Source organism: Neodiprion fabricii, chromosome 3 (genome assembly GCF_021155785.1).
Source record: "Neodiprion fabricii isolate iyNeoFabr1 chromosome 3, iyNeoFabr1.1, whole genome shotgun sequence".
Taxonomy (NCBI): domain Eukaryota; kingdom Metazoa; phylum Arthropoda; class Insecta; order Hymenoptera; family Diprionidae; genus Neodiprion; species Neodiprion fabricii.
The window spans coordinates 30,206,323-30,228,090 of NC_060241.1; the positions used below are offsets into that span (position 1 = coordinate 30,206,323).

Genomic DNA, 21,768 nt, shown 5'->3' on the forward strand with positions numbered 1-21,768 from the left:
CATAAGCATTCGTTCGAAAACGTGACACAAGTCACCTGCGAATACATTTCAACAATATCTCATATTCCTTCTGGAAATATCTCCGATTCCTCAGATTTTCCAACCAACCGAGCACAATTTAACCGGATCTTCCGAATGCTGCTAACAATAAGCTTGTACGGACAGCATTTTCCCAAATGATTGAATTTTTTCAAATACACTGTTCGAATTTTCCTAACCAGCCACAGTTTCCTACATTTTCAACATTTTTACCATTTTCCCAGCAACTGGGCGTTTGCAATACCCCGTAAGGCCAGGGGATGTCAGGCAGGGTACAGAGGGCGAAACGCGCCAGCATGAGGCTGCAGGAAGGCAGGCAGGCAGGCTGGCTGGCTGGCTGGCTGTCAATACGAAGAGGTACGTGACCCAGGTACCAATTGACGGGGGAGAGCCTGTCCAGGATGCTGCGGGGAGCTAGGAAGCCGTGAGTAACACCGGGGGAGCAAAATTTTTCCCTTGGATTCGCCATCGAATATATCCAAGAGATTCTAACAGGGTTTTATACGCTGCAGAACCTGCAGCGTGTTATAGTCGTACATCATCGTAAAAAAATTGCTAACGTACATTTTCGCATTATTATGGCAATTTTTTCGGGATTTTTTGGTATCCGTGTTAAGGAAAATTCAATGGTACCATCGGTATAGTCTTTCACGTTTTTCTTAAATAATCGAATGAAAGTCCGCATCCTAATGGAAACCCTAAAATAAAAGTTAAGACGATAGTGGCTAATGGCTAGACGTGTAATTACGCTCTCGTCTATTAATGTATGTACGCTTATGTGAACAGCTGAAAGATTCAATTAGCTAAATTAAGAGAAATGAAGAGTGCTCGCGTGTAAAATTTAATCGAATCTAAAACGTATCAATCATGCAAGAATTGGCGGTGATTAATGACGGGTCTACAATCAAAACAGTCGAGAACGGAGTGGCGCGCCTGTTGCAGCAACTAAGGATAAAGTACCTCGAATATTATACAATAATAACCCCGTGACAAGGTCAAGTGCTACAAGGTTCAAGCACATCGGCTAAAAGGAGAGACTTGGTGGAAGATAATAAAAGATTAAATTTATTATCGCTATCCTCAAACTCGCCAAAATTTCCACATTGTGAAAGAGCTTCTCAATGGCTTTAGTTTCAGTGATACTATTCACACTATTTGAATACATACCAAGAGCGGATGTTTAGATAACTAAAATAACACCGAACGTAAATAAAATTATTCAAAGGTATATTAATTTTCAAACAATCGTCAATTTTCATTAAAATTGACCTGACATATTGATACGACAAACAAAACTAACCCCAGTTTTTATTTACGTTTGAAACTCTTTGTCATTTTCTCTTTTCACTTCCTTTTCCTTTCACTCGCTTAGTGTTCTCGAATAATTCTGAATCCGAAACCCTGGCGTGTGTAAAATTTCACTTGTATCTCAGTATTTACGAGGCCTACGAGATAAGATGCAACAAATTGGTTTCCACTGGATGTATCCGATGGCTTTGAGCCTCGATCCATATCCGATATATCGGAAGTGCAGGCCGCGAGAGAGGTTCACGTCGTTAGTTTCCGGTTCAGTACTCGACGCGGGGCTTCCCCTCGAGGCAATATATATGGGGTCCCATGCTGTCTAATGAGGCCTGACACGGGGTGCAAGATAGACTCTCGCCCAGCAGCCATCGCGTTTAATATACTTATAGGCTTGCCCGTTCGCTGACTCGGTACATTATTGCCCCATAAATAAATTAATGGCAAAGCATCGATTAGCCAGGGTTCTATATTTTATCGGATTTAGTTCACGAATTGAAGAATGAAAGGGGAGGCGTAAAAAAAACAACAACGACAGAAAACGGAACTTTCTTTCCGAGATAACGGGGTTTATATCGGTCTAATGGGGATACTTTTGGCCAACGGTGACACCGTGTTGAGGGTTACACTATGACAGTGATTGAAAGACCCGATGATATCTACTCTCGGATAACAGCCAACGGAAGTATCGCTTTAATCACCATATCCGAAAGTTTGTGCCAATGCACACGCTATTCAATGCTTACGGCGTATTTTTACATAACATACACGCACAATCTAGCCTCTCTAAAAATCAAATCTCGGAAATATTTTTTTCTTACCTTGTTAACACGTTAATGTGATATGATTGAAATTTCAAAATTCTATATGAAAAAAAAATCTGATCTATACCGACGTACAAGCAATATTCTCAACGGACTCGACATCCGATCGACTCGATATTTTCCCACGCCTGAAGTACAATCTGAAAAAAAAAATGTTCTTTTGTCTCCTTTATTTTCAAAACCCAAACGCAGAACAATTTAACCGTTATACTGTAATTTCGAGTGAAAAAGACCGAGAATCATTCGAGTCGAGACGTGTCAACATATTTTCTACTGCACTAACAATAAGTTTAATTCTTGAACTGAAGACACACGTGGTATATACCTCGGGTTCCGGCGACGAGGACGACGCGGCACCATAAGGTCTACCTACTCCCCGTTGCAGAGGATCGATATCGTCCCCACCCTCGCAATGCCATAACACAACCCAGTGCAACACCGTACGCGGTGTGCACTACCCCCTTCCTCTTGACGTGAGAGAGAGAGAGAGAGAGAGCAGCGCACACACACACACTCTCTCTCTCTCTCTTTCTCTTTTTTCCGTGCTGCGTATGATCGTGGTTTACCACCTGTCCTCATTACCGTACAGTATATGTGTGTAATGACTCAGGTCGTACAGTACGGATGAGTAACAACGCCGCGTAATGACTATGCAATGAGAACTCAAACTTTTACCCGGTTTGATTGAATTTACAAAGTTTACCCGCCTTTCGAGGCGTAGGGATTGTCGAGAGGTGCAGGGCTTACATGAATGGGACTCTGATCAAGGCGCGCGAATTTTAATGAACTTGACGGTAAATACACTCCTCCGAACCACCGAACCACGGAACTGACATCTTTGATTCTCGTACGACCGTAGGCGAATTCTTAGGCGAACATTGAAAACAATTTTATCCGTAAATTTTGAACTGCAGTAATCGTTATAAATTACATAGATTATGTGACTGGTTAACTTTGAGAAATATTTTTGCCTGTAGTACTCGTAGCCATTATCGCAGCTCTCCATGTATCGGACAAGTTTACTTTAAAGACTTTGTATGTTTCCACATCCTTTATTTAACAATCTGTAAAATTTATAGATTATTTGTAATCAAAGGAACGTTAGTGATCTTAATTTTACGACTGTGGAGAACTGATACGGATACTCGGTGTTGAGATAATAGATGCGGAACGGTAAGAAGACCCCATTAGGTATAGAGCGGTGCAAAATTTGCGAACTTTATACCGTGCGGATAAAAGGAAATCGTAAAAACGTAACGAGGGTGTCTGTACTCGATGAAACCCTTCGTCCGACGTCGGGACCGTCGCGCATACCTTTTTTGCCGCATCTTATTATTTTCCATCATCTTATTTTTATATATATTTATCTACGGAGGATCGTTTGCAATGAAAAAGGGCCAAGGTGAGAGCAAAAAATGACGGAAAGTGGGGGGGGCAAAAGTAATGAAAAAGGCGAGGTCACGCACCCACGAGCTGTAAACCCCCCGGTACACAGTCGAAACTTGGGTAGTCGACCCGACGTAGTTTATCCGTTGGACACAGACATATGGTACTTCACTTTTCATACGTGTGCGAGGGTAAGGGAGACGGAAGAGAGAGAGAGAGAGAGAGAGAGAGAGAGAGAGAGAGGGAGGGAGGGAGAGTGCCAGAGAGTGCAACTCACAAAGGCACCTCGCCGCACGTAAGCCAGCCGATCCTGAGAAAGACAGAGCTAACCGGGGGGCACGGAAAGATTAATATCTCTATCAGAGGAGTTCAGGAGAGCAGTCCATCCATATCCAGCTTGAAAGATCCAGAATCCAGTATCCGGCACCTCTGGCGACGTTCCCTCAGGTCCTCAACCCTTCGTGGGCAGTTTTATAGCCCCAAACCAAGCGGAGTGTGGTATGCAGGGCATGAAAGAGAGAGCCTTGCGCACTTCGAGGAGTGTTTGCTTAACTCTCGACATTTTGGAGAAGCGGAAGAAGAGAAAAAGGAGAGAAAAAAAAAAGAAGAAGAATAAGAAGACGAAGGAGGAGGATGAGGAGGGGAGGGTGGTGGGAAAAAACACTACTTCCACCCCCGCCATGGTGTTCCGTGATTTTGTGATTTCTCCGGAGGACAGGAAATTCGATTTGTTATTCCTGCAGAGAACACCGTGTCCGCCGAATTTACCAATTCAATTTTTCTCCGGCCCCCACGCTTCCGCATTCTTATACTGCATACCCTGCGAGACTCTCGTTTTACTTTCCTTACATCTCTAAGCGTTCGCTGGTTAAAACTGTTGGAATATTCACTGCCAGCTTTAGAGCCGCTGAAGAGGAGGTCTTTAAAGTCTACAAACTCCTGGGGTGGGGAAAAATTTTCCTAAAGGTCAATTACGTTCACACCATTTTTTGATAACAGGTCTGCAATGTCCCGTAATATTTTTCCTCCCCTGAATCGCTACTGCTGCTGCTACTGCAAGATCATAATGTACGCAAGACTTGATTTCAGGGGAATTCCAAGCGTCAGGCAAGCACACAATTCCTCACGGTCGAGTTAAATCCACCCTACGCTTATATGTGTAGGTATACGCGGAATTTAGAGAATCTTTATGACTAAATTGTATACGATACGAAAAATGTTACGTGACTAGACGCAGTAATCGCTTTGCCAAACCGTCGGTAAGAACGTCGAGCAGCGAGTAACGTACTTGTAACAATTCGGTTATCGTTACATTATTTTACATCAATAACTACACATAAGGCCGTCTCGACGAGTGCCGTTTTGAAATCTTTACGATCTCGGTAGTTTGCAAAATCTTTTTCAGGGTGTATAGTCAACCTTTCCTTCAGCGATTGCTTCTGTTCCTCGTTATGATCATCTCAACAATTTACCAGCAGAATAATCATGGTAAAGATCTATCATCTTAAAAAGAAACTAATCCGAAATGTTATCGGCGTCACATGATTTACGATGTAGTACGGATTTTTTTGTTGGATGAGAATAATGATACGGATTCCTTCATAAATTCGGATAACCTACTTTTGGCAGTTAATCCCCATGGGGACCGATGATAGTAGACAAAAACGAATATAGGAAGCTACCAACGGTGCTACCGGAGCTTTTCGTCATCAAATACCACCTCTTTCGGAATCGCGTCATATTTTACATTTCATTTTCGTATATATTTTCACGCGAAATCGACGGTGAGTTAAGGTAAGCATTTTTCTACGTGTTATTACACTGTAAAAACGAAAACTCGAAAGCGGGACCTCTAAATCTCATCCGATCGAGCTCAAATTTGCTAGCGATTTTTTTTCGTCATAAACAACAGTTTCATAAGGAATCCGCACTGAAAAACAAAAAAAAAAAAAAAATCGGTGAACCACTCTAATATACATGTAACCTCTTGAACCTCTGAATCCAAATTGTCCTTCACACTCCACAAATAGAGTGACGATCCTGAAGCCGTTGATAACCAATAGACGATACCTACGACACCAAAATGTGTACTTGTCTTGCGGTAACATCGATTAAACACGGAAGGGTAAGTAAATTAACCCTATCTTTATCTGGCCTTTGTAGTCTATGGTTATGCCACAAGACACGCGACGTCGTGGGCATCCTGCCCCATCCATTAGTACCCCTTACAACACGAGTATATCGCCTTTCCCTCGCCGCAATGTACCCTCCTCGTATTGTGTCCTACGTATATGTATAGTACGAGTATACCTACAGGCATTTACCGACGTGTGCAAATGCCGGGTGTAAGTATATCAACAAACAGTCGACGACGTCTACGCACCTCCGGCTAGGCGACGTTGTACACCGTAGTCCCTTACAGCTCCAGGTTTCCTCCCTGCAGATGTCCCGTAGGAATTTCAAACGTGACTCGTCGAATTCTCGCTTTCCCTTCCTTGCCTTGCCTTTCCTTTCGTCGTTCACCACTTCGACGGCGAGAACGACAAAGGCCTCCCTGCATCCGATCCACGGTTACAACAGAATCCGGACGTCTTTATCACTTTACGACTTGCGTGTCGCGTGAATCGTTTTCAAGGGTCTCTGTTCGCCGTTTGTTAGCAGGCGTGCGTCGTTAAAAGTAACATTAACGCTAATCGGCGGCCTGACAAATGATTTTAATAAGTGCTCGCCGTTGGATAGGTACACGTTCACAACGTGTTTACTCACGAGTCCCGTCGTAAGATTATAGGGTACCTCTGATTCCAAATTAGGCTACAACTTCTCATCCGCACCAGTCGTTTTCCTCTGGATTCAGAATAAAACTCGACACCTACACTCTCCTTGTTGATATTTAGGCAATTATTACAAAAGTATGTTCAACAGTAAGTTAAGTGACTGTTGTATATACCTGCATTACTAAGAATCGATAACTTTGGCAATTAACAACAGTCCGAACGTCCGTGCTTCGTAATATTAAACGTAAAAGTCAGAGGACTACAGCCTTACGAAACATGGAACTAACCGAATCGGTTCGATCCCGAAGGCCCTTCGTACGGTTAATTACCAACTTCGGAGTCTGAGGTGATTGTCGGTGTCTACTCAAGGATGACGTTCAAACGAGGCGCGATAATTTTCAAGTCAGACCATTTAGCGTCCATTTAGCTCGCCTCGCTCGCATGTGCGATGCTCGTACATAGTAGACGTACTCGAAGTGATAAATGCGATGGCATTCATCTGCGGCAGGATCACCGTACAGCCAACGTGGATCACACACTCTTGGCATCGCCGGAGCAGGCGAGTCCGCCGGACGATGACTCGCCGTTTTTGCATTTTGCGTTGACAACGAATCTCTTACCACGACGTAAAACACTTCGCTAAATATATATACTGTTTAATGACGTAGTAATTCTCCACTCTACGCGACTTTGATTTACGCGTCGGGCGCGATAACGACTCAACGCGTTTCGCCACCCCCGCTTTACTGTATATTTATTTACATACCAACGTTAATAATGCCCGATTTGCCTACTTACCACGCATTATTTTTTTCCGCCATAACGTGAAAATAGTGTATTTCGTAAACAACATGCCTAACCGGGAAACTCGAACGGTGCGAGCAAATGAGGACAAATTGCAGTTTCCAAAATTTTTCGTAACTCGTGTAATAACGACGTACTATGGACTTACCCACGTATATGTGCATATCCCTAAATCCGGCACGAGCTTTTTTTCCAACCTATAATGGTTGTCGGGCCTTAATGCGTCAATTTCACCCCACGTAATGCACATAAATTACTTGACGTATATGTATGTATATATCATAGGGGGATAGTTATATACTGTCTAATTCTAGTTCATGAGGTTGGCGGTAACAACGTAAACGATGTCATAAAGTAACTCGCCTCTTTTACTTTGTACGGGTAATTCACCTCATATAATTTTGTATCTTGAATATATATATATATACTCTCTACTTGGTGTTGTTGTACCAATGACGAGTAAAGCACGAAGTGTAACGTATATCTTCTCCCGACATAAATTTCTCGCTTTTCCGAGCATTATCCCAATTTATTTCTATTACATAGAAATCTTCGTGCATTCAACTGCAAATCACGGCAAACGAATGACTAAAAAATTTTTTATCACATCAACGGCTACAGGGGTAAAGAAAGCGCCATGTAAGTATAATACTTTCAGCCCCATGAGTTTCGTATCCAAAAAGGTTTTAAAAAATTGAATACTGTAGCTCCTTTTACGTAGCAACCACGAAGGGTGCGATGCTGGTATATAAGCAATGCGACAACTTACCCGTCAGGCTACCTCAGTCTCGTTCTCCCTCGCGTATCACCCAACGCGAACTAAAATATACTATGTATCGTCAAAGTATACGTGGCACCAAATTCATTCATCAATCTATTGATTCACGTGAAACATCTTTATGTGTATAATGAATAACAAAATAAAAAGAGGAACCAGCAAACCGCCTCGCGCTCTTCTGGTTATCGGTAAAAGTAAATAATCAAAGCGAAACATCAACAAGACGCGCTTCTTCGTGGTACCAGCTATTGCCTATAACTAAGGTAGGTATAAAGTATATTCCCTGCAACCTATACCAATTGTGACGAATCACATAACCGATTAGTTAGACATTTCTCACGTACATGGCACGCCGAGTCGTACCGGAAAAGGTAAAACGGTATTTCGTAATTTTGTTGGAGAAGAGAAAAAAGTAAAATGTCTGAGGATATTGGCAACGCCCGAGCATGCGGGGAACAAGTCTGTTGTATCCGTAGGTAATTAATAACCCTCTAATTTCCCCTGTTGATTAATTGAACGTGTCACGTGATGCTGGGGCGACGGATAACGCACGTCCAGATGAAAGATTGAGCCGACGGTTATCTGTATCTCTAATCTGTAGATCACGCGGTGTTCAGCTGTACAAGGAGTACAAGTGAAGCCTCGCGTAGGTATGTATGTGCATACCCAATGTCCACAAAGAGTAAGCCCAACTACCGGGGGCAGCAAACTAGGTTCGTTAATTAAAAGTTTTCAACGATACGATAAGGCGAATTTGAATTAAGAAAGGGAGGTAGGAATCACAGACAAATTTATCACGCTTGCTAATGAATTGCCGGTACAGAAGACAAGCCGATGTTCAGTGCCTCTGGCGTATTGCGCTTGCGGTTATCTTACTTTGCCTAATTTTGGCAATCTTCTAGTCATGAAAATATACCGGTTTATAATCGCTCAATAAAATTGTTGTACAAAACTTGGACTTTTTCGCGCGGACACAGAGAATAATCCCACACTAACTGTAAGTCTTTGCGAATCTGCATCAAACGTGGACGATATCGCGCCAAATTATTTCAAATTCAATTGAGTAACTACCAAATTTATGCACACCCTGAACATGGACAATATCGTTGTATAAATATACATTCCATTCAAGGATTTTATTCGTGATTTATATATAATTCGTGATTTAATTTATTCAAAAATGACCATAACTTTCAATAGAAACTCCTTCGCTCACATCAAATGATTTGAAAAATGTTCCTTCTTTGAATATTTCCTATAGTTGCAGCAGCCGCATAAATACTTACTTGATATATCGTCAAAGAGTTATTAATTTTTCAAGACCATTGACAACAATTTCATAATCTGTGCAGGCATCTAGTACGTTTAAGAATTTTTCTTTATACTAGCTTATTACGTATTTTTATTTCGTATACCTATCATTATTACTATTATTATTGTTAGTATTATTTTTATCATTTTTTCTACCACGCGTATAAAAATAATTACTGAACAAGATTTCTATCATTCAATAAATGTATGAAAATTAATTTCAAATGTCGAAACGTATGACGCATAATCCGTAACTTTTAAGCAGCTGGAATAATATCATGAATAAGTGAATATTGTTCGACTCTCAATCTTTCGTCTGGTGAAAAGTTATAGAAAAAGCAGACATGTTGAAGCGGATAAAAAAAAGGTTCATCGTACCCCTCCCAACTCACTTACCGTTTGTCAATGTTGACAAAGTGCGCTATAGTAGATAATATATTTAGGCTCTAAAAGCGGTGCACGGCGCTCCGAGTACGTAGTGTAAATAATATTTCACCGCTATTTCGAACCACCAAACACGTGACGATCACCCTTCCGCGGTTTCAAATATCTCGCCTAGTTTAAGTCAAACGGAATGTATTCGTTCCGAGTTGATTGTGCGAGGTTTGGCCGAAACTGAGAGTAAACTGTGAGCAACTACCGCATGAGAATCTTACACGTAACTGTGATAAACGTTTGATTTGATTGGCTGTTCTAGTTAGTCGGTACATGGATGTTGAAATTATCCTACAATATGACGAGTGACCTTGATAGTTAGGGCACGGGTTAATACGAAAGTATATATTTTTTACTTAAATGATGTTCGTTCCTTACTTGGTTTTCTACGTAAAGTATGATGTTCGAAGGCAGAAAATGCAATTTCTATTTTCCATATTTTTTCAACTCTAAATTATAAGTACATATTTTGTAATTTTGAATACATATTTATCCAGGCCTTATTGATAGTAAACATTTACCTATATAGCGGTGCTCCAATCACCGACGAAAGGTAAACAAAAACATGTCACAACTCACTGGTAAAAACTGAAAACTACTGATATGAATATTAGGCACGACTGTCACTGGTTGATATGCAGGTTATTCGAATCTCGAATGTGAACACGCGTTGATTTCCCAAAATCGGGCAGGCAAAGGGCGCCTGTAGGGCGGGCACCCTCACCGCACGCTTGCAAGCGTGCAACTGACGAAAGGCTCCGAGTGGAAACATACCGAGAGGTTAGACATCGCGGCGCCCGCGATTTGCCAGCGGATCCGTCAACAGCTGCGTAAAGTCGAAACAAATACCGGCCGGCTCGACCGCTTCGTTCAATCTGACCACCTATCGCATTTGAGAATTGAGATCAGACAGAGTTTATACGTTCTTCGTTGCTGATTCTGCGGCCTGTTTAACGCTACGCTACATCGGTTACCGTTCAAAACACGACCTTGGCCGTCATCGTTCCGCACTTCAGACTCGATAGCGGACTCAAGTTCGCGCGCTTTTGTTATCAGCTCCGCCGATAACAAACTGCGCGAAGTACGCATTTTTTTTTTAACAAATTATGCGCTAACTTCTTTACGCGTGTGTCTTGTGTTGATAATCTTGATAGAGATGAATATTGAGTTGATAATTAATAATATTCCAGTTTCTTTGACTCGAATGAAATCAATGTGGGAGTTTGTAATTGAACAGTAGTAGGAGTAAAGATTATGCCAGAAACTAGACGTATAGTTGTACTTGTCTTTTAATTACTTTTTTCTAGATAATAAAATTAATACAATAAATTTACACGTTTATTTTTAGTTTAGTGTGATATATCATATCATAGGATTAGGTAATGCGCGTAGCGAATATAACATCTAATTTGCATGATAATTATTATAGGTATAATGTGTATACTATGTTTTTAATATAAAAAATTATACCGTTTATTAACAAAATTTGGTATCCGTATAATCACTGCGCAATATTTGGCGTACATTAACACTAGTAATTTATTATTCACCTCCTCGTAAAAATTGTTATTTATAAATTAATAATACAGTATACTTCTGGCGGTCACCGCGGGCGAGTATTACGAAAAATTACACGGGAGTAACATTGATTAATTATAAGTACAATTCACGAATTGACTACAATTACATCACGGCTATCGCAAGCTATCATACACGTCTAAAAATTAGTTATCGTTACGTGAATAATAAACACAGATCTCTGTGGTATTCTTTCAATTACATGATACTATCTCTATATACATAGCTAAATAGAAAAATTAATTTGCGTTAGAAAAGTACTATGCGGGATATCCGGCTAATTCTGGGTAACAGAGAATTCAATATTCGTGATAATTTGTATAATTACAATTATAAATAATTACAACAGCCTTGATCAGATCTAAAGCGAGGACGTCACTGAATGATTTTGTTCTTAAGGCGTTTTCACTTCAAATACCGTGATTACCGTTTCATTTATTGCTCAGGGTCGCCATTGTTGTAATAAGTTTGTATAAAAATATCCCATCTAGCAATTACGTAGGTGGAGTTTTTCTTGAGCAAAACAGACAGCTACTCGTTGTATGCATACAGTAACCAGTTAAACGTGAATTAGTACCCTATCGCTTCTCTCTGTAACCCAGCGGAGGTAAAGCCTCAAGTCTTTGGGACTCTTGTATATTACATTGCTATTCACCTAATTCCCTACACTCCCATACTCTTTAATGATTAATTATCAATTCACGTTGGAGTATTATGCTGTATTATAGTTTTATGAGGGAAGAATAAAAAATAAATCTATTTAAATGCATTTGGCATGTTTTGGTTCCTATATATTTTCTGTCAGTTTTGAAATTAAGATATCTAAATAAATAAGTTATTTTAACACAAAAAAATACTTCCACATCGTGACCTTAATCCAAATTGGCCTTATAAGCATTTATACGCATACGTCATTAAAAAATATTCATTCTACCACATTCCTATGATTCCTAGTCAATTCGAACTCTAAAACATTCTTTTTCTTTTCTTCAGTCATATACGTAATTTGAGATACTTTGTGCCTATTAGGTCACCCCTAATCGAGATCGTTTTTAATTAACTGTCGATATATTAATTATTACGACTTTTTAACTAATTTCGTCTGTGTTGGTTTAACGTTAACGATGCCTGGTTTTATATGAATACTTTGTTTGTTGGACCTATTCCTGCTGGCTGCCGTTGTCGTTTGCAAAACGGACTTTCTATTCTTTAAATCCTTTCTTGTGCTCGAGGTAATTGTCTCTGTGATATTTTTTTCAAAATCTGCTTGACGGCTACCCAACTGTGAGATACTTTCGTTTACGAGTTTTTTTGTATTCTTTGCATCCTTACCATCACTACTGTAATTTTTTCGCGAAGGCTGCGGTGTATAATACAAGCTATACCTTTTCGATTTGTTCGATTGTTTTTGTTTTACATCGTGTAACTCATCAGTGGAACTAGACTTCTTATTTTTCGTCACGTACTCACTACTCGACGTATGATTAACTCTTTCATCAACATCCTTCCCACCTTGCATCCTTCTACCCGCGTGTGGAGTATGACAGCTATATCTTTTATTTCTATGAACTTCATTCCTCGCTGAACTGAGTTCGTCTGTAGAATTACTGACATGGGATGGTTTTTTTTCCCTTCGCTTGACTAAACATTTCTCAGTAACATTCGATGCACTTTCCTGACTTTTGCTAATTTTCTGTGACTGGTTAGAATTCTGTATTTTTTTGGTTGATTTAGAAATACTGTATTCCGACGGAGACTGGATACGACTTGAATTTATAACATTTTTTTTATCGTCTGTGCTAGAATTAGGACACCTTTCTCTTTCGCCAGTTTTATCTGACGATTTCGCTTCATAGATCCTATCACTCTTAGTGAATTTGATGAACTGAACATTTTCAAAGCTATCAGTGGACTCGATACTGTGAGAAGAGTCAGAACTCTGACAAAGAGCTGACCTTGCAAATTGTATATTGACAAAACTATCTGAAGTTTCAATATCATTATCAGAGCTCGATTTTCCATCGTAATTGGACCTGGTACTTAAATCTACGGTATCTACATGTCTAGTCTTAGCAAACTTTGTGAATTTTGATGCATTGTTGTTTGAAGTCTGTGGCGCTTTATTCCAACTGATTTTAGAACAAGTTTGTTTTCCACTATACCGTGTACTCATTGGAGAAATACCGTTATTTGAAATTTCCGAGCAGTCCGAAGAGTCGCGATGCGTCGATTTTAATGATTCAAGTTTTTCGACAGACTTAGCATGAGTACTTTTCCGTACACGCACTTTTTTATTCTCTTCGATACTGCTTCCACTACCATACTTCTGCCGCTGATTAGAAGATTTCGATCCAGCACTAATTCTCCCGCGGACGTCACACAATGAATGTCCATTCCTAACAGAGGACGAACGACTGTTTGTTTTTAATTTAGGACTTTCATTGCGTGTTGCAATTTCTGACATAGAGCTACCGCAATTCCTCTCTTTGGCAGTCAATTTTCCATTTTTATTGTTCGAACTAGGGTGGATTGAAGCACCGTTCATTGATGGTACAGAATTTAGAGCTGAATTTGGTCTTTCTTTGATATCGGCATCACTCATCTGACCTATGTTATTCATTAAATCATGCATCGATTTTGTCATTGCTCTAATGTCTTCCAAACAGGCAGTATCAAGAGACTGTGGTTCATTGGCATTACAATATCCATTCAAAAAGTCAATTTCATTGATGTGCGTGTCAGATGCAGACAGAGAAACATTACAGTATGTTTTTTGAGATTTGGGAAAGTCAGACCAGTGTCCTTGAGTAAACACAAAGTCTGACAGAGACGAAGTGGGCGCCGCGTAGGCGTATTGACCATCGATTCCTGTGTTATTGCTAGATTCTTGTCTTCTCGTTCCATAGTCATAGCTGAAGTCATACGTGGCTTGCCTTATCGGCTTACGCTGCTTATGCCAGTATTGCTCCGCCGGTTCTGCAGCTGCTGCAGTGGCCTGCTCGCCTCCTAAAAAGCTCTGTTAGTGTACAGAGACCAAACAAAAGAAAATACCGCTACAGATACAACAAACCACTACAAAAGCTGCTGCGAGGAACTTGCGCTGCGTGATTTGCACGATAGAAGCGAATCACAGCCAAGGATCAAATTAACGGTTTCTTACGTAAGCAGTTTACGAAGCTGGGCTGTCTATCTCAAGAAAGGGTATACTGGCAAACAAAATACATGTTATAAGCTGCAATAAATTATACATAAAGTGCAACTACAAAAATAACACCTCTTTCTCATCTTAAACAAAAAAAGGAAGCAAAAAACCCAAATTTCTGCGCAATTTACAAGATCAATAGAAAAGGGTTTCATTTTCGTACTTTCGAAATACATAGAATACGATGTTTCACTAATGAAGAATCTGTTGCAGGCGGACCAGTCTTAGAGAAAATCCCTGATATAACTTTCAGTGTATAAAATTTTGTAAATTGTAAGGTGGGCAGCTGATGATCACGACAATCTTAATACGACGGGGGAGAATTTACAAATGCGAAGTTTTATAGCATTAAATTCCCTTTCTCAATAATATGAATTGAAATCTGGAAATATGCAATTAATAAATTGAACACATAAATTGCAATCACGTACTCAATTTATCCCGATTTTTCAGTATTTTCTGTTATCTGTCTGAATCTTATTACACCTACACCCTCGAAGAATACTCCTATATACCTCACATTTAGTTTACGCACTAAGATTGTATGTCACTTTATTTATATTTTGAAACAGATAAGCTTGAAGTACTATATAATCTCAAATCAAGTAGTGCGAACATCTAGTAATACAAAGCTAAGAAATGTGCCAATAAGTGCAAGGTAATAAAATGGTATCCAGTTCAAAGTTCGTTGCAACAGAGCCCAGCGTACACGATAGTAAGAGATGATAATGAGAGCAAAAGTTGTACTCGAAATGAAACTATTGAATCAAGCTACTAACCAACAAAATACTGAAATTTTATGTGTCCGATTAGATATAAATATAGCTGCGTATATACAGAACAGAACCTATCACTGGAATCAACCATTCCTAGCACCTTTCTTTTTACTACAACCGAAACGGGCGTTTAGGGCTGCAAAGAAGTAACCTACAGGTATGAGTTTTCAGGCATGCAAATATGAACTATTATACCCGGTAAATCTAATTATAAAAAGTATATGAGTAAAAAATTACCGCGAGCCATGGATGGTCCAGAACATCTTCGGCGCTAAATCTCAGCTCCGGTTGCACTTGGAGCATATTCGATATCAGCTGTTTGGCTGATTCGGATACAGAGTCCCAGTACGGCGCTGTGTACTCGTAATGACCACTCAAAATACGCTCAAACAGCTCCTCCTGCTCATTTTCGGGAGACACAAATGGTGGAAAGCCACACAACAGAATATACATAATTACGCCAGCAGCCCACACGTCAATCTGTGAATAACAAAAGGAGGCATTCAACTTTTGCATCGAAAATTAACTTTATTTATTCTTATGAATATTTCTAATATAAAACGTAGGCAGATTATGATATGGTTATAAATATTTATAGTCAGAAAAAATGATCAGGTTGGTGTCAATGACTCAAGCTAATTATAAATCTCATCCAAGTAAAATCACCAAGTGTCTTTTAGAGTAATTAAAAAAACAATAATTCAAAGAAACTTTGCCTGTCTTTACAATTGAAATTGACAGAATTTACCACCAAAATCCACACAGGCATTTACAAGTATTTTCCACCCTCAAGTATAAATAAAATAAATAAAAGATATTGTTATTCATGTGAATTTCAAGTACATATACCCAAGAATATATATAGGAATATATCGAGCATAAGAAGTTTACAGTTTAACCAACACATAAATGGAAACGCAGCTGACTTGTGACAAAATTAGTAGGTGTAACCGTAGGAGGAAAGTTGTCTATCCATATCTGTCTATATGTTCCCAAGTAGCTCACACAGGCCATCAGCATTCCATAATCTGTTCATTGCTCCGTTTATTTTCGAAATTTAAACCAATTGAAACAACCAAATTATTTATACAAATGGATGCGTAAATTTCATAAGATATTCATATTTCGAGGAATAGAAAAAAAAAACCGACACACTTACCTTTAATCCGTAGCCAACTTCAGCAAGTATTTCAGGAGCAACATAGGTAGGGGTTCCGCAAACCGTGTATAAAGGTTCCCTGACGAGTTGTGCAAGACCGAAATCTCCCAACTTCAAACATGTTACACGACTTCCTTCCATCTCGACTAGGAGATTCTCTGGTTTGACGTCACGATGTACTATGTGGTGCGCGTGTAAGTATGCTAGGGCTGATACTAAATGAGTGATCATCACGCTAGCCTCTGCTTCGGAAAATTTCGTAGCAGCAGCTATTGCATCAAATAGATCACCACCCTGATAAAAAATAAGTTTTAGTTTAGGAAACAAGTCACCTAAAGGAATGTAGTTCTAAAAATGATGGAAGGAAAACAATTGTACTGAAACCCGGTTTCCTTTACCTTGACTAACTCCATGACTAAGAACAATTGGTCAGTTGTTTCTTGTTCGGCAATCAAGCTAATTATATTCGGATGACAAACTTGTTTCATTATTGCAATTTCACTGTCCAGCATTGTTCCTTGACCTTGACATTTATATTTATCGATAATTTTCAACGCGTACTCTACCCCAGTTCTCCTGCGAACAACAAAATTTCAAAATGTCAGTGAAATAGATAAACAGAAGACACCAAATCACATTACAGCAATCAGCTTCAGAATGGAACTGAGTACCACGATCACAAATAGATTGTCACGAAGTGAAAACTCTGTAATTGTACAAGTCTACGTTTCAATAAGTGTGAATGAATAATTAAAATTTTTAAGCTTCTCTAGTATGTCTATGTAATAAAAAAATGTATACTATTATACAAGTAGAAACACGAGTAAAGGCACGAAAAAGCCCAATGTCATTATGAAACTCACCTCTGGATACAGTGCCGCACAACAGCAAAATTTCCATCTCCAATAACATGTCCAGCTACAAAATGCATTCTGAGGGGTAGTGGTAGTTGTACAAAAACAGGACTTGGTGTTCTGACTTGTGGTATGCTGAGAGCTTTCTTTCCTGATTTCTTCGGCATTGGAGGCATGGGACCCCCATATCTCTTGGTCAGGCCATGGCCTCTCCTAAAGCTTTGAACAGCTTTGGATTCCTCAAAGTCAAGTTCGAAATCTTCCTGAGTCAATTTGTCTGTACCATAAGCCAAGAAAATTTCCTCATTTTGAAAAAACTGTTCCAACGTTGTGACCTGAACACCACTCAAGGTATAAACTTTTCTCACAGCACCAGAATCCAACTTAACTGCTTCTGTGATCGCTTCTAAAGCGTGCTCAAGACTCGGAGCATTTCTTTTGTTCAACAAGAGCCGCAGCACCCTGCGAGGTTTTGTTCCATGCCTAATCAACGTCACAATTTTGGCCTGAACATAGATAGGAACAGAAGTAGTCAGGCGACCGGTTCCAGCCGGTGACTGCGGTAGTCCAGATAGCGAGCTGCCCCTCCGAACTTTTGATGCAGAATATTCGACTTTTTTGAAAGTCTCACCTTGTCCAGAGCAAACGTAACATTTTCCATCCTCCAAATCGCCGACACTTACCACTTTCCTTCCATCCATTGTGTAAATGGCTCTAACTCCATTGGGCAATGTTACATTTGAAATTAATGCTCTTGTCAAATCCGTTGCCAAACTGTCAAAGCTCCTATATCTTTCAGGGGTCACTGCCATTACTACACCGGTATAGAATTTGTCTCCGTTGCGAAAAAAACGGACGCGTTTCGCCTTCTTTGCTGGTGGTGTTCGAAGCAGATTCAACGAGTGCCGTGATGTTACATCAAGCAAGCGTTCTTCCAATGTCACATTTGTCATAGCGCCTACTTCACCTCCTCCAGAGAGACTACTGCCTCCCGAAGGCGAGGCACCCCGACTCAACGGTTCCTCCATCATCCTGCGTTTCAAACAATCAACTTTTAACTATCACATAATATATTCATTTATAATATATTCTATCTTTAAGACGTTTTACCAGTTACAAAAACACAATATAACAAAAATCTTGAATAACAATAGGACTGCGATGTTGTTCACAAATTTCAAGATTCCACCAATTCACCATTTCTGACTAACGCACGCATAGTTATATCATCAGGAGTGATATGTATATGATGTACGAAACTCTGTGCAACAGCTGGTTTGAACAAAACATAATAAACAATAGATCGGTGTGGATTGCATTTATTTCGACAAATCAAGCTTCTTTATAAATGTTGATAGTTCTCCCTAATGTTGACCAAAAATCGTATCACTGTCCAGGGCTCGTTATCACAATTAGCAGTCGCCAATCGCGCCAAATTCAGTAAAATGAAACATAAACACAGACTCGCCGACTGCACTATCTTTTACCGCAAACAGAAACCTACCCAGCAAAAATATAAACACATATTGCCCCACTCTCACGATGAAATTCAGTATCCCACAAGTTTTATCAGTCTACAGATTTTTAGAGCTTTCACTTAAGTCTTATATCAATACGATCGATGCACAAAGAGCCAAAATATACTAGTTCTGATATTTACAACGTTGATGAAATCGTCACTTCGATCAAGAATTTTCGCCGACTTTCAGACCTCGTTTTAAAACTGCATGGTATTTTTCTAAAAAGGCCTGCCAATCACCACTTACTAATTTTATTTTTTTTCTTAGGACTTTCATCAGTGTATGAGTTGTTTTATTATTTATTCATACTTAATTAACATTTGTAGTTGGAAAAGTTTAGGGTCGGTCTGACCCCAGTGTGATTCCAGAGAGATGTGGAAGCTAAGGGTTGAGTTTCAATCCTGCTTTTATTGTGCATTGACAAACATATACTTGGCAGTAATATGTGATTTCATTATTTTTTTATAAAGGACGAGGACACATGTTTAATGTACTTGGTGAAAGGTTTTTGCACCAAGGTGCTTTTTGGTTGATAATTCAATTTTATATTCTCAACAGAAAGTCATGCGATGACAAAATGACAATTTAACTGTACATGGTACTTTAATTTTTCCCATGACTATTTCTTACTAGTAACATTATTGAATACATTGACAAGACCTGACTCAATAATTTGAAGCGATAATATATTTGAGAGAATTCCATTGCTTGTTCTTCATTTTAGATTAATTTTAAGCTATAGGACACATCATGACGCACCTTTGTCGTGTCGAAAGTCTGAAGAATGTTTAAAAATTTCAAAATTCCAATTACCATTTATAATAAATAAATAATTGACACTTCGAAAACTATAATTTCCTCTACTATCCCAGCTGTGTAATTAAACTATACGCCTCTGCCACATAAGAAGTAAGGCAGCACGATATTGGACAACTTATCATTACACGTTGGTTAGAAAGGTTCACTTTATAAAATATATTTAATAAAGGTTCAGGAAAAGTAATTATTTGTAATTTTTGTCTTTTTCATAAGCAGATACAAATGTTTATAACAACAACTAAAGTGCTAGAGAATATACACAATATTAATTTGGTTAAAAAATGAGTAGCTTGGACTCTGTGGTCTAATGTGATAAGTATTCTTATTAATAGCACAATTGCTGAAGTTATAACCACTCATTTCATTTTCAGTTTTTATTTATCGTCAAACTATTTTCCCCAAGTTTTACCTAATAAATCATGTTTCAAATTATAACAATTGCTGTCTCACGTCAATAAACAGTTTTGCTGAAAAACCCTTGTTTTATTTATTTACTTGATACCAAGCAGTTTTTTGCTGCAATAATTTGTATTCAAATAAAGCAGTACGATATATATCAAGACAATATATAGCCTCGAGTTACTTTGCATTGTGAATTGAAAAGTTTACTTGTATAAGAAATAGCTGATGGTTCAATTTGCAACATTTTTCTTACCTGTATATGTTTTCTATATTTTCACGGATAAATATATTAATGAATAAAGAGCGAAGCCGCGTCGACACACAAAGGATGGAGTGATTATATATAAGCAGGACTGAATAACGGAGAAATAAAAGTTTAAAGTATTGTGTTACATTGGTGAACAGGTAAGCAAGAGTTGAAAAGCAAAAGGGGAATGAACTTTAGGCAACTACGATTACAACACTGGATTATTTTTAGCCATCAATATAAAGTGTGTTAGGAAAGTAAATAATTCAAAAAAAGTGGTAACGCCATAGTATCATAGGTAAGTGGTTAAACTATATCTGTTACCACCCTCAAATTCCAGAGCTAATCCCATAGCTTTAAAACTCTATGATTCTGAGCATACATATTGTACGCACACGTAAGTACTGCAATCATGTATAACTGCATAATAGGTAATCTGTGTACAAAGGGTACACTGTAATTGCAAATCAGTATGCAAAACATGCTAAAAGCGTGACTAATATCAGCCAAAACCCGACGACACCATTGAAAAGAGAGGGAGATATAACGATAAGATCTGAACTACACGTAGATATAGGTATACCGTACATGCTCTGTGTGTATAAATATCATACCTATAGGTATGCACAGGGTACAACTCGTGGGAGGAGGAGGGGAGGGGCTGGCGCGTTAAGAGAGGGTGGTACAATGACCCACGGTAACAGCAATTAAACTGTTTCAAAGTGTATGTTTAAACTTGGGATAATAATTGCGATAATCGTTAACGGTCCAAGTTGCAACACCCTGTACGTGGATTAATTTATACGGTAATTTTCACAGCTACGAATCCCGGCACTACATCACTAAGCGAAGAATCAAGCAATCTCACCGCAAATATATTCATGCAAATATCGTTGAACTCGCGCAGGATCACCGGTCACAATTTTACACGTTATAGAAAAATCAAATGTATATACCGACCGATTAGTATAACATATAAAGAGAACGAGGCAGCTCTGACAGATCGTGCGACGAAGGATTTTCTAACCTACAGATTCGGTCTAATCCTTTACGCAGCACACTCAATATATACAGATGTAAGACCTCGGGTTGTTACTCGGCTCGCTGTCGTGTCAAGAATCGTTCCACTGGTCATGACGAAGGAGAAATAAAGAAATGATTAAAGTACGGTGGTTCACCTGTCTCGCTGCAACTGACGACGGCTGGATTGATAAAATACGTTGACTGGAACGGCAGAAATGATTCACTACTGGCCTGACATATTTTCAAGGAATTGAAACTTCACGCTTCAACGGACTTGTTACTCAACTAGAGGATAAACACTCCTATATTACGTTACAGCACCCACGCGATCTTTTATTTCCGTTGAACAGATTGATTTCTTCGCCGCACAAATCCCGTAATCACGCACCACGATCTTCCTCCGAAGGCAGACTGCGATCCAATAAATCTTGTAAAGTAGGCATGTAGATACGTACCTACATAACATACATAGGCGTAAGCCACGCGTAAACGAAAACACAGCGGCTGGCCGGAGGGGGATAGGAGGAAAAAATGG

At 39.2% G+C, this 21,768-nt stretch overlaps 2 protein-coding genes across 4 annotated transcripts in view; both read right to left on the reverse strand.

The window, feature by feature from the left end:
- LOC124178186 (protein sickie) overlaps positions 1 to 10,463 on the reverse strand; it is a 176,616-nt gene extending 166,153 nt beyond the window's left edge. Inside the window, exon 1 of the mRNA XM_046561407.1 lies at positions 10,175 to 10,463. The gene's annotated coding sequence lies outside the window, so the exon portion shown is untranslated. The remainder of the gene's footprint in view (positions 1 to 10,174) is intronic.
- On the reverse strand, positions 6,406 to 21,680 carry LOC124178189 (serine/threonine-protein kinase GD17699). Of its 3 annotated transcripts, XM_046561414.1 has the most exons (7): positions 21,389 to 21,680; positions 17,232 to 18,254; positions 16,767 to 16,944; positions 16,369 to 16,662; positions 15,447 to 15,689; positions 12,698 to 14,247; positions 6,406 to 6,430 (listed from the first exon to the last, which is right to left on the reverse strand). In XM_046561414.1, exons 2-7 carry the CDS (start codon positions 18,251 to 18,253, stop codon positions 6,421 to 6,423), a joined length of 3,297 nt encoding a protein of 1,098 aa, XP_046417370.1. In that variant the 5' UTR covers position 18,254; positions 21,389 to 21,680; the 3' UTR covers positions 6,406 to 6,420. The 3 variants fall into 3 exon arrangements, with proteins under 3 accessions (XP_046417370.1, XP_046417369.1, XP_046417371.1); XM_046561413.1 differs by lacking the exon at positions 6,406 to 6,430 and having other exon boundaries at positions 10,925 to 14,247; XM_046561415.1 differs by lacking the exon at positions 6,406 to 6,430 and having other exon boundaries at positions 14,019 to 14,237.
- Between the last annotated feature and the right edge of the window lie 88 nt (positions 21,681 to 21,768).